The sequence below is a fragment of the Gopherus flavomarginatus genome, chromosome 7 (assembly GCF_025201925.1).
Source record: "Gopherus flavomarginatus isolate rGopFla2 chromosome 7, rGopFla2.mat.asm, whole genome shotgun sequence".
Lineage (NCBI taxonomy): Eukaryota > Metazoa > Chordata > Testudines > Testudinidae > Gopherus > Gopherus flavomarginatus.
Window position 1 is genome coordinate 50,987,621 of NC_066623.1, and position 13,740 is coordinate 51,001,360.

The 13,740-nt window shown below is 43.1% G+C and overlaps 2 protein-coding genes across 2 annotated transcripts in view; one reads left to right on the forward strand and one right to left on the reverse strand.

The window, feature by feature from the left end:
• SUCO (SUN domain containing ossification factor) overlaps nucleotides 1–13,740 on the reverse strand; it is a 900,323-nt gene that overhangs the window by 250,137 nt on the left and 636,446 nt on the right. The window lies entirely within an intron of this gene.
• The window catches only part of TADA1 (transcriptional adaptor 1), a 28,183-nt gene continuing 15,611 nt past the window's right edge, over nucleotides 1,169–13,740 (forward strand). The window contains exons 1-3 of the mRNA XM_050963350.1: nucleotides 1,169–1,352; nucleotides 8,755–8,846; nucleotides 9,283–9,348. Coding sequence (XP_050819307.1) covers nucleotides 1,279–1,352; nucleotides 8,755–8,846; nucleotides 9,283–9,348 — 232 coding nt within the window. The 5' untranslated portion in view covers nucleotides 1,169–1,278. The remainder of the gene's footprint in view (nucleotides 1,353–8,754; nucleotides 8,847–9,282; nucleotides 9,349–13,740) is intronic.

A 13,740-nucleotide genomic window follows, 5' to 3' on the forward strand; every position in this document is an offset into this window, starting at 1 on the left:
AACTTCATGCAGTAGTCAATGTATGGCCATACCATGCATTTATATAGTGGCACAATGATATTTTGTTTTATTAGCTATCCCTTTCTAATGGTTCTTAATACTCTGTTAGCTTTTTTAGCTGCTGCAGAACATTGAGCAGATGTTTGCAGAGAACTATCCACAATGACTCCCAAAATCTTTCCTGAGTGTTACAGCTAATTTAGACCCCATCCTATTATATGTACAGTGAGGAATATTTGCAGGATTGGGGCCAAACTTAGAAAAATACAGACTTTAGATTGAAGAGAATTTATGTAAAACAACAAAGAGCTAAATCTAACTAGCTGCTGACCACTGAAATCCGGATTTGGGCCCAAGACTGTTTAAGTATACACTGGATCATTGTAACAATTTGTGAACAATGATATGGGGGACTAGACAATTTTCTTTTAAACCATAGCTTGCATTCCGCAGCTTCTGAATCTGTACTGAGATTCAAATAAATACCTCATGTGGGCTAAATCCATCCTATGTGGTGGATGATTTACTCTGACCTACAATGAAGATTTCTGGGAAGGACTATTTCACACATGGTGAATCCATGAGCCTACTCAGGGCACCCATGTGGGTGCCCAATAAGTCTGCAGTGCACACCAGCAGCACCTTCTGCACCCATGAGGCTGTGCTGTGAGAGACTCCCTCAACCTCCTCTCCACAAGCAATGCAAATGGCCCCTCTGTCCTTAAGAATTGGGGGTGTGTGTGTGCATAACCCTGACCCCTCAAATTTTCCCTCCTGATTTTACAGGAACAGTCCCGACATTTGGGGCACCTATTATCCCCCACCCCAATTTTTCACACTTGCTATCTGGTCACCCTCCCCATCACCTGGTTGCTGCTCCTTGACTCATACAAAGCTGATCCCATCTGACCACCTCTATCTTACCCTGCCAGGGCCCCACAAACCCTGCATGATACTGATCCCCCCTCGGCCCACCCCGCAGCGCTGACTGCTGGCGCGCTCCCACCTCTCCCTCTTGGCGCCCGGGGAACTGAAGCACCTGACAGTGACACACTACTCCTCCCACTCGACCACCACTGGAGAGTGACGTCATGTGACCGGCGCCGGGCTGCTCTAGAAGAAGGGGCGCGGCCGGGAATTGTGAAACAAACAAGCAGCGGAGGTGGGTGGGGGCAGAAGAGATACGCGCTAGTGCATAAGTTAGTTGATGCTGTGGTTGCCGCGTACGGCTGGGCGCGCAAACGGCGCAGGAGGGCGGAAAGGCGCCGGGAGGGAGCTATGGCGACGTACGTGAGCGAGCTGGAGGTGGCCAAGAAGAACCTGAGCGAGGCGCTGGGCGAGAACGTGAAGCAGTGAGTGCGGCCCCGCCCCGCCCAGCTAGGCCTGCCGAGCCGCGGCCTCGAGTTCTGCCCGGTCCCGGGGGAGCGGGGCCTGCCGGCTGGTGGAGGCCGCGGGGCTCAGCCTGGAGCGTGGCCCTGCCTTTCCCTAGGGCACCAGGCAGTGCCCGGCCCCCATGGGGGCTGAGTTCCCGGCCTGGTGGGGACCCCTGGGGCTCGGCCGCGGCGCAGGGCGGGGGACACCGGCTTCAGGCCGCGCGGGGAGAGGGCGGGGGCGGAGAGCCTGCTCAGGTGATGCGGGCCGGCCTTTGCAGGGGAGCGGTGCCTGACCCGGGAACTAACCGCGGGAACCGCTCGGTCTGTCCGAGCTGCCCGGGCGCTGGCGCGGGGCCTGCGCTAGGCGGGGGCTCGGGCTGGGCTGGGCTATCAGCGCTGCCTCGCAGGCTGGGACTTTGTTCCTCTCAGCAGCATGTTTTCATTCGTTGACAGGAAGCTTGAGCTTTGCAGGCCCAGCTTAATGGCCGTTCGGGCCCGTTTCACCCCGTGCTCGGGCCATGGGGGCAGTAAGAGATCGGGGAAGTGATGAAGTAGCAGCCTCTGTCTCTTTTCCCACAGTCTATCTAGTTTAATTCTATCCAGTTAAAACTCCGGATTTAGCAAAAAGCTGGCAAATGTAGCCGGAAGGGACCTGCTGACTCCTGCTGCACTCTTGGTTACTTTATATGAGCTGGTCTGCATGCTGAGAGGCAAGCTTTTTTCACCCTCTGGGTTTGCACTAAAACATCCTGTTCCACCATGAGAAACTGTAGGCCCACCTTCTTAACACAGGTGGGGCTTAACTAGGTCATTTAAAGTCTGACTATTTAATTAAGGATGCCCCTTTTCCTCTCTGCTTAAACTAAACAGCTAGTAAGCAAAATGAGAACTGGTTGTTCTCTCTTGGTCTTTTACTTACAGTAAACTTAGAAATCTGCAAGAATTCTGTCTGAGTACAATGGACCAGATAGTTCATGTGCCTCTGCCTATGCTAAACTTTAGTTTTATATAATTGTTTCCCCATTTTCCCTGTAATAAACTTAAATAACAAATTAGAGACTTCTGTTTATAAGCAGTATAACAGAAACTGAATTTGTCAGTATAACAGACAAATGGGTTCTGTCTTCGGTTTTTCCACTGGGTTATTTTGACTCTGGTCAAGTCACTTCACATCTGTGTGCCTTTATTGTCCCATCACCAAAATGATATTTCCATTCCTTGTAAAGCACTCTGTGAGAGCTAGGTATGCCTCTACCCCAATATAACACGACCTGATATAACGCAGAAAAGCAGTGCTCCAAAGGGGCGGAACTTGCTTTGATCCACGGGAGTGCACAGCCCAATATAACGCGGCTTCACCTATAACACAGTAAGATTTTTTTTGGCTCCTGAGGACAGCATTATATCGAGGTAGAGATGTAGTATTATTAATGGCAGGCATAAACTCTGGATATTAGAGTGCTGCATCCAAAGAAGTGGGTATTCACCCACAAAAGCTCATGCTCCAATATGTCTGTTAGTCTATAAGGTGCCACAGAACTCTTTGCTGCTCTTACAGATCCAGACTAAAACAGCTACCCCTCTGATAGGTGTATTTGTATGATCTAGAGAGCACAGAAACACAGTTCTCACCCTCCATCTGCAGATGCTCCATCTTCTGTGCTTCTTGGCATGTTATAAACCCTAATGCCATACCTTCTGCCTTCTCTAGATACTAGAAGGGGGAAAGCATTTTTCTCCTCTACCTTTCATCCCATTTCACAGGCATCTGCCTTTGAAGGCAGGTGTCTGCTACTCTGAATCTTAGTTTTTGGGGGATCTTGCCTTATGGCTCTATGCCGCTGCTGTGAGTCAAACTGACTCAAGTCTTGTCAGTTTCATTCTATTGCTGTTTTAGGATGCTATGGGCAGCATCACAGGTAGTAGACTGTCTGCAGACTCAGTGTGACAACTCTTTCTATTATATCTGTAAGTTTATCTTCATAACCTCCACTTATAAGAAGTGGATTTCAGCCATTATGGTTCTATTTTTAAGCATTTTGTAATAGAGATCTGTATCATTAGCTCCATTTTACAGAGGGGGGGGGGAAACTGGGCTCAGACATGTGAAGTGACTTGCTCATTCACCCAGCGGACCATTGGGAGAGCTGGGAATAGAACTAGGTCTCCTGGGTCCGAGTCCAATGCATTGTGCCAATAAGCCACATTGTATCCCTTGGTTAGTGGAGCACAGCTGTTTCTCATCCCTCTTGTCAGGGAAAGTTTCCTATTCACCAGGGTTTTTCGGACCCTGTTGGTCTAACACTGGCCAATTCTATTATATATTCATTTGATGAGTTGATTGTTTACATTATTGGGAGCACTTTCCCTTTTCCCTCAAATGTGCTTTTAAAGTTTTACATCAGGGTCGGCAACCTTTCTGTAGTGGTGTGCCGAGTCTTCATTTATTCACTCTAATTTAAGGTTTCGTGTGCTGTGCCAGTAATACATTAACATTTTTAGAAGGTCTCTTTCTGTAAGTCTATAATATATAACTAAACTGTCCTATGTAAAGTAAATAAGGTTTTAAAAATATTTAAGAAGCTTCGTTTAAAATTAAATTAAAATGCAGAGCCCCCTGGACCAGTGGCCAGGACCCAGGCAGTGTGAGTGCCATTGAAAATCAGCCTTCGGCACACATGCCATAGGTTGCCTACCCCGGTTTACATCATTCACCACATGTTTTATATCATAGAATATCAGGATTGGAAGGGACCTCAGGAGGTCATCTAGTCCAACTCCCTGCTCAAGGCAGGACCAATCCCCAGATAGATTTTTGCCCCAAATCCCTAAATGGCCCCCTCAAGGATTGAACTCACAGCCCTGGGTTTAGCAGGCCAATGCTCAAACCACTGAGCTATGTATGGGAAGAAGGAGAAATATTAAAAAAATTATTTCTGATCATAACTATGACTGGGTAATATCATTACCTTAAGGACTCTATGCTTTTCGGCCCACCTCTCTGCTCACTTCCTGTCCACCACACTGCCTGGAATGAAACCCATGAAATGGGATGTACACTGCTCTGCAGTGTTTGCGCTGAGAAAAATCTATCAATTTAACAGGAGGCTATAGGCAGAGCGTTGCGGGGGGGGGGGGGGAAGGATCTGGAAACAGTCACAGGAAGTGTTATGTCTCCCCTCTCCTATGTGGATTAAAAATGATACGTTTTGATTCAAAAATATTTGAAAACACAAATGTTTAATTCCCCTTTCTTCTCTCCCAACTTATGGTTGCTGAAACAGCATTAATTATCCCAGCATTCTCTGTGCTCATCAGCAGAGTCACAAAGTAATTGCTGTCATGGTGACTGGTGGCAAGGTGGCATATCTGCTGAATCATTTAGGAACAGGAGTAGGGATCCATGGGGGTGTGGGAGGGTAAGAAAGGTACCGCAGATGCATGTTGTAATCTTGGTGGGGGGGATGGAGGCCTGCTCTGCTTCCCTCTGCATCTTTATCTGAGAGGGAAACAGAGGTTTGAAGCACTACTAGGACTCAAAAAAGTAAGTAAATGCCTTAATTCCTCTGCTTTATATTTGGATAGAGCCAGCTGGCTTCCTCAGATGCTATACTCCCTTCTTCCACCAATGAAATGTTTTGGCTCTGTCTTGGAATGTCTGAGCAGCCCTTAAGAATAAGTTGATGTGACAGCAAGGTGGAAACCTTTCCCGGCCTTCAAAAACCATGCATTCATAGACACAATGAATGTGACCTACATGCGCTTCTTAATGGAATGTTTTTATTATCCTGAACAAATGTACTGTCTGCTATTAAATCCATTTGTTGTCCCTGCTGGAGTAAAATCTGGCTGTGATCCAGATTTATTACTAAGTTTCTGGCATCCAGCCACATTTACAAACAGCAGGGCTCATGATCTGTAGATTTCTAAATTGCCTGAGTGTTTTCAACTAGTTTCAGCATTGAAGGTTAAAACCTGTATGTTGGGTAAAGTCTTCTGAATTTTAAATACCTTCTCTTTTTAAGAGAACCACCATTCCAGTGAATGAGAAACTTCAAAGAAATGTAGAAACTAGTAGAGGTATCTGTCAAGGAATGTGTATTAAGAATGCCCACAAACGTTAAGAGCTCTTGGTGCTATAGCTAAGTATTGAGATTCTAAGTCAAATATGAACTCTGATCCCAAATATGGGACAAACTACCTTCCCAATGAGACGTGCTACTCTCACCGCCTATATTCTTGGACTACATTTGTATGACTGTTTATATTGAGCAGTAGCATGTTAATATAGGAGTCTCTGTAATAATGTACTGGTTCCCGAACTGGGGTGTTTGAAATGTTACAGGGGGTTCTCGCGGGGAAGAAATTCCCTAATGACAGATAGAGCTGTCCTTAGGGACCTGGGCAGCACGGGGCCAGCAGTCTGGAGCACCTGTACTTCCAAGAGCTAAGCAGATCAAAGCAAGCATATCTATCAGACTGAAGAGGTTTAAAGTTCAAGACTCCTTATAAGGAATGGAAAGGGGGTGGATTTTTTCTTTTTTTTTCTGGTTTTTAAAATTAAATACGCAGCTGGTATTGTTTTAAAATTATTATGAAGAACAAGTTTAAGGTTTGTTGTAACGTGTGTTTGCCTGGACTGCTCAAGACCAGAATGCTTGTGTAGGAGGAACTCTTTGGGTTGGCTTTTTTTAAATACCTTCATGCTGTTTCATATCTGATACTCCTTGATGAAACATGGGAGCCTTGTCTTATAACAGGGTTATTCAAAGTGATACAAGTTACACAAGTGAGATCTTGGAATTGTGTTGCCGTTTTCATAATGTAATGATAAATAATTGTGTGTAATCGTGTCATAAAAACAAATTTTATATTTCCAAATCACTGCTTTTATAATTCATACTCAGGTAAAGGAGAAAATCCCTGGAAATATTCATTTTTAGGAGCAGGTTCATGAGACTTGATATTTTAGTGAAAGGGGTTCACAGGTTGTGGAAGTTTGGGAACCACTGTATTAATGTGTTTGTGCTCCCTCTGCTGGCTTTGCTGCTGCATAACTACATCCAAAACTGACCTATTAAATCTTTGCGCTAATGAGTGATTAGCGTTAGTACAAGTGTTTGCAAACATTTATACATGCCACCAAAGGGGAAAATGGATAATTCTGAGGAAAACTGGTTTTCCTCACTGCTTCTAAAAGTCTCTACCCCATTTTCCAGTCAGTACAAACTGGCCCTTAAATGGATTCAAATAACATAATCTTGAAACAACTTGACATTTTTTAATGACAAAACAAAGGAAAACCTGTAGTGTGGGTAGCCTTGTTAGTATTTGGAAGCCAATATCCTTCTAAAAAATGTGTGTGGTTTGGGGGGGTTCAAGTTTTTTGTTTCTTGTATATATGGCTAAAGAACTTTTTACTGATGGTTTTAATTTCCTTTGCAAAGTCTAACTCTGCTTGGCTTTTGTCAAGTCTCACTTTTTCCCTACACTTGCTGACCTCCAAGAAGTAGCTTTCCTTGCTGATCCATTCCTTGTAGGCTTTCTGCTGTCTTCTAATAATATGTTTGAGATGCTTCTTCATCTAGTTTGATCTGCAATCCTTCCCTAGGAACTTTTTTCCCATTGCTTGGGACACAGACTTCAGATAGCTATGTTAAATCAAAGTTGCAGAAACTGCAAACAACCTGCATGTTCAGATCCTGGAGTTCTTCAGTCCAATTCCCTAACTAATTCCTTTTACATTTGCCCTTTTTGAAATCAAGGACCCTAGTTGCTGATCTACTTTTGATAATTCAGTTTTAACTAAATGGCAGGATAAACTTGCATTCACTCAAACAAAGGTTGTACTCTATTACCAATTCTTTTATGAGGTCCTTGCTACTTACCAATACCAAATCTAAAATGGCATCATGTCTTGTAGGTTCAGTAACTATGTGGTGAATAAATCTGTCAGCTATCACTCCCAGGAATAGCTGGGACCTACCATTTTAAGTAGCACTTGTCCCCCCAGTCTGTATCTAGGCAATTAGTCTCCCATAATCACACAATTCCCAGTAATATTTATTAAATTAAAAACATTAGGTCTCTATCCAAATCCGGTCCTGGAGGTGTGCAGCATACCAAGTCTAAATACAGTTGGAATACACAAGGGTGTAACCAGCTGATGCTGTGCAATTTAGAAGACAGACTACTTCAAAAACAACCTCCCTATCCTTTAATAATCTAAAGTTGTGACAAAACTAAAAATTAACTTTATGTATTTCACTGCAATTATTAAAACAAGTGAAACCAATTGGTCTAGTTTTGTTGTCCCCACTTTCTGATTATCAGTCAGTAACACAATGCTCTCTGGCTTATCAACACTGCAAGGAAATATTTTAATCTTCCTCCTTCACCCTGAAAGAGATCTTGGAGTCATTGTGGATAGTTCTCTGAAAACATCCACTCAATGTGCAGCGACAGTCAAAAAAGCAAACAGAATGTTGGGAATCATTAAGAAAGTGAGAGATAATAAGACAGAAAATATCACACTGCCTCTATAGAAGTCCATGGTATGCCCACATCTTGAATACTGCGTGCAGATGTGGTCACCCCATCTCAAAAAGGATATACTGGAATTGGAAAGGTTCAGAAAAGGGCAACAAAAATGATTAGGGGTATGGAACGGCTGCCATAGAAGGAGAGATTAATAAGACTGGGACTTTTCACCTTAGGAAAGAGACAACTAAGGGGGAATATGATATAGGTCTATAAAATCATGACTGGTGTGGAGAAAGTAAATAAGGAAGTGTTTTATACTCATAATACAAGAGCTCGGGGTCACCAAATGAAATTAATAGGCAGCAGGTTTAAAACAAAAGGAAGGATTTGTTTCACACAACTCAGTCAACTTGTGGAACTCCTTGCCAGAGGATGCTGTGAAGGCCAAGTCTATAATAGGGTTCAAAAAAGAACTAGATAAATTCATGGAGGATATGTCCATCAAGACTACTAGCCAGGATGGTCAGGGATGGTGTCTCTAGCCTCTGTTTGCCAGAAGCTGGGAATGAGTGATGGGGGAATGGATCACTTGATGATTACCTGTTCTGTTCATTCTCTCTGGGGCACCTAGCACTGGCCACTGTCAGAAGACCGGCTACTGGGCTAGATGGACCTTTGGTCTGACCCAGTATGGCTGTTTTTATGCAACCCTCTCTGTTTTCACTGATGTTATTTAAAACATTGCTTTTTTTATTAGATTTTTTAAAAAACGTACACAAAGTTAAATGCTGGACCTGAACTAAATGACTGTCCATTTAAGAAATGAGAGAAAAGGAATAGACTTAGTAGGCAAAGCAACGTTGTTTATAGTGCTTAATGTTTTCTCTCCCACGGACAGATACTGGGCGAACTTGAAACTTTGGTTCAAGCAAAAGATCAGTAAAGAAGAGTTTGATCTGGAAGCTCGCAGACTCCTCACCCAAGATAACGGTAAGACTCAGTCCCTAGGACTGTCCTTTTTTCTGTTTTCCCACATTTCTCAAAATACCACATTCTGAGTTAGTTGCTGCTTGCTACACACCAATGCATGAAGTATGACCACATAACTTCCACTGCTCCACTAGAACTTGCCTCTTGTCTTGGGCCACATGATCTTACCACTGCTGAGATAAGAACCTTCTCCTTTGCAGCTCCTAATTTCATGGAGAGGCTAAAAACCTATGTAAAGGATATCAACTGGAAGGTGTATGTAGCCAGTGGAATGCATGGGAAAACATGGCTTTGGAAGGTGTAAACAAAATCACTTTATAAGGTAGCTTCTAGTGGCTGCCTTTGGACTTTGCCTGCCATGTTGCTAATGTGAATCTGTCTTCAAGTAAAACTTTCTTCCCTGGTGTCGGTCTGAGTGAACTCTTTCTTTTCACAGTCCATTCTCACAATGATTTCCTCCTGGCTATTCTCACTCGATGCCAAATCCTGGTTTCTGCACCAGGTAAGAGAACAAACTATTAGTTTAAAAAAAAAAAATCATACAGCACAGCCTTGGGAAGTGTTTGTGGTGGGCTTCGTTCTTAAGCTATATGCCTGACTTATTTAGTCTTAAATTTGTATGTTGTCTCTTATGAGATAGATGCCGTATAACACAGTGGGGATGCTGACTGGGGCCTTCAGTTACTATTTCAATATAAATATGATCATCTATATTATAAAATAAGGATTTCACACACTTGGCTAAAGACTAGTGCTCTGCATTGCCATGCAGGAGACCCAGGTTTGATTTCTAGTCTCATGTTTCTTTGGCTGTTAGTTCTGTACAGTGGTGTGCTCTGTGCCCCACCAACCTGCAGGGCCGAGTGAAGGGAGGTTTTGCTCCATGTTCTCCAGCGATCTGCTTGGCATGATGTGAGACTGGTGTTGACACCTTGTGTCAGAAAGATGGAAACTCTGAGTCACGGAGGGAGGCAGCACTGGGAGGGGAGAGTGGTTTTTTGGGTTGGTTTTTGCCCTGTCCTGTCTCCAGAGTAGAGGGGAGGACGGGAAGCTTCTAGTTGTAAAGTTTTAATTAAAATGTTGCCAATAAATTTAATATCCTTCTGTTAAGCCCCTGCAGCTATCACATTATGTCTGGTGTTACGATGGTCTGTGGTGTCTAGTGAGTTTCAGTATTGCTGACAACAGAATGGATTTTGAAAGGATGGGCCAAAAACTTAGCCACAAGACCCTTTGAGTGAAAGATATTCAAACTGCAAATTAGAATGAGTTTGAGATGGCTAGAAAGTTCAGGGACCAGCATATTAGGGTCTTGTGCTGAGCCTGCTGTATTGTTTATGCTGACTGCATAATACAATTGAACCTGGCTAACTGAACACTGTAAGTTCTCCATTGGGGTGGCTGCAGCAAATACTTTGCATTTGGTTTGTTTTATAATCTAAACCTTCTGAATAAAACCAGACAGACTTAACCACAGCCCGACTAACCTTTCAAAAAAGACAAGGCGGTGAACTGGGACTCCACAGGTCTGGGTTCCATTTCCTAGGAGTGACACAGACATTGTCATGTGTAACATTGGGCATGTAGGGCTCAGGGTCTGGTCGGGAGGGGATCTCCGCTCCTGTTTAGGCACCTAAATGGGTGGCCAGATTTTTGCACAGCACTTGACAGCTCCATCTGAGAACAGGAGCTGCTTGGTGCTGAGCAAGTACACTTAGAAAATCTAGTCCTTCATTTCTCAGTACCCCTTATCCCTATTTTTACAGCTAGGGAAAATATTTCTCCACCTCCTAAGAGTGATGTGAAGATAAATCCATAAAAAGTTGGGAGGCACTTAGATACGACAGCGACAGGCGCTGTGTAAGTACCTAGACATTCAAAGCATCACATGAGTACTCTGTAGTAGTAATAAGAATCACGGTAGAGCTGCTCGCATTCTGTTCCAGATAGGTGATTTCAGGGAAGATTCTTGTTAGACGCCTGAGAATACTTAGCTTGTGGAAATTGCCTCCTTAAGTGTTTTTGTTCCTAGGCAGACTTTGAAGAACTACTTGTGTTTTTTGCTTTCATATGCTTGTTTTCTCTCCCTCAGGAAATCTTGCTGAAATGTACATTCAGTTTATAGGGTCTCTGATCCATCTTGATGAGCAAAGCAATTAGTTGTTTTTTAGCTAATCCTGGCTTCTGTAGGGCCCCAATTTCTTTTTCAGTAATCTTGAGCTAACAAAGACTTGAAGCTATATTCATCTACACCTGAGACTGGATAACATTTTTATTAATTATTCAGGGTTGGCAACGCATTTTGATTTAAGGGCCACCAAGTCTGACACGCAGGGATGGGTTGACCATGTCCCATTTGCCTCCAAAGAGAGGAGGAGGAGAAGTGAAAAGAAGAAATGTATGAGAGAGAAAGAAATGGGAATAAAGCGACAACTGAAAACAGAAGAGAGTGATCAGCGAGATTCGCCTAACTCTTTGTCCTTCTCTCTTCTGGCCAAGAAAATAAAATACTGAAAAACAAATACATTAAAGAAATAAACAGCATGGGCGGGTTCTTTTCTATACCCTATAGCCTTGTAGCTTCATCTCTGTTTAGTACGTTTCTTTTTCTCTCTGCTCTTGCTGCTGTATACTCTGTGTTGGAAAAGTCTCAAGTGCTACTGCCTTCCTTTTGCTGGGGTTTGACTGTATTCTGCTGCTCCTATGGCAAAGCAGTACAAGCCTGGAGTGAAGCAGCTCTGTCCTTTCTCAGCTTGTTGCCTTTGTTAACAAGGCTAGAAGCTGGCTAAGTCTGCAGTGGATCGGTTGTCAAAAAACCCCTGACAATGTGAAGTTGGCAAATCTTGAACTAAACAAGAGTAGCCATTAAAGTGCTTCACGTGCTAATACTGCTCCCTTCAATGTGTGCAATAAGTACAAGCTGTGCTCTAGAAAGTAGTAAAATGAACACATGCTGTCACTTTTATAATGCTACTTCTAAGCACCTCTAGTTATGGAAAGAGTTGCAGTTCCTTAATGTTACACTAGATGACAGCTACAACATATGGCCTGGCTGTGTGGATTTGTGTGTGGTAACATATGTGCTCAAAAGAGCAGTTAATGTTGCTTGAGCCTCCTTGGCTCTGAATCTGCTGATATTGTTGCAGCTTTAAAATATCCAGGCTTAACATTATATTAATCTATTTGCATAAAACCTGATGAGAGAATGGTGACAGAAGGGCTTAGTAGCAACACATGGAATCATATCATCTATGAAGGTGGTACAAATGCACTTGTCATCTCTAATGAATTTATTTTTAGAGAATTTCTGGCTTTCTCTAATCTGCCTTTTCCAACAACTTTAAAAAAATGATTAGTGACTAAGCGGAGAGGGGTTTTATGCTTCAGTCTGACAGCAGGGAGGTCTGGTACTGCTGATCGCTTCCAGGCTTGTGTTCCACACTTGAAATCAACCTGCTAAGCAAACTCTCTCCGTCACTTTTGAGGTTCCCAGTTGTAGTGGAATTCAGCTGTCATGACTGAAAAGAGTGAGAGCAGTCCCTCAGCATAGCTGGGGTTACTTATATAAGGACTTTTTTTTTGAGGATAAGAACTGAAATCTTGACCTTGCTGCTGTCTTCACGTCTGAGCTAATGCAAAGAATTATGGCTCTGATGTGCTCTTGGTAACCTATCTTAGTGGGTAAGAAGACAGCTGTGTTTTTTGAACAGCTGTGGCTTTTCTTCACACTGTTTTTCCTCATGGTATCCCATGCTCACTCCCTCTACCCACTCTCTTAATTTCTGGCCTTCCCTAGATGTCCTTACTTTGTGCTTCTAAAGATTCTCAATGCTTACAGTTCAGTCTTATGCCTTCTGCAAAAGAATGTATTCTGGTAGGTGTAGAAGGTAAGACAAGTGGAGAGTACTTGCATGTTCCGTCTCCCATCCAAATGCTGACCAGTCATGCAAGGCTATAGGTCAGAAGAATGCAAGCCAAGTGCATAGGTATAATAACAGACCCAGGGGAAGAATAAAGAAAAATGGCAAAGCCTGATGTGATCTGTGCAGCATAAAGCAATAGAATGCAGGAGGAAGTAGCTGTCAAATGAGTGGGTGAACAACAGCATCCATATCACACAGATGGGGTTCATTACTTCAATGCCTTCAATATGGACCCGATGATTAAGTGCTCGAATACTGCATTTTAAAAGTTTTCTAACGACACGAGGCTCAAGAAAATTAACAGGAAAGATTAAAACCGGAACCAAAATATTTAGGCTGTAGAGACACCCTCATAGTAGCAAAACACTAAGCACGTGCTTAAATCCTTAACTTTACAGCCCATCAGCTTCAACAGACTTAAGCATGTACTTAAAGCTAGATAAGTGCTCAGCTGAATAAGGCTGGATTACTTGCCTACTTTTGTCAAAGAGAACCTGTATGGTCAAGAACACTGGCCCAAGGAACACTTTAACCCAGAGATCTGTTTGGGGATTTTACACGATCAGAAAGTGACCTATAGTTCTCTGTTTTCCCTTGCAGTTACAATCTTAGGAGTGTGAAGCCCCAAGTTCCATAACTAAACATCCACGTGACAGTAGAGAAAACAGGACTGATGTGTTGAAAGGATAGGCCTTTAGCTGACATTGCTGTAATTGTCTGGAAGAATTAGGAAATCAGATAGTGATATCCAACTAGTTATGCTACTGCCACATAGATTCAGCCCTCCTGGAAAATACTATGGAGGTTCTTCAGGATCCCGATTTAGAGTTCGGTCAGTAAATATGATAATGAGTTATTTGGATATCTGCGATAATAATGAAATTCTTGTTTTTTTCATATTAGCTTATTTTTCCTCTCTGCCCCGCTAACACTGAGCCAAGGGTTGTGGCTTGTAGGAATAAAACAGGTTC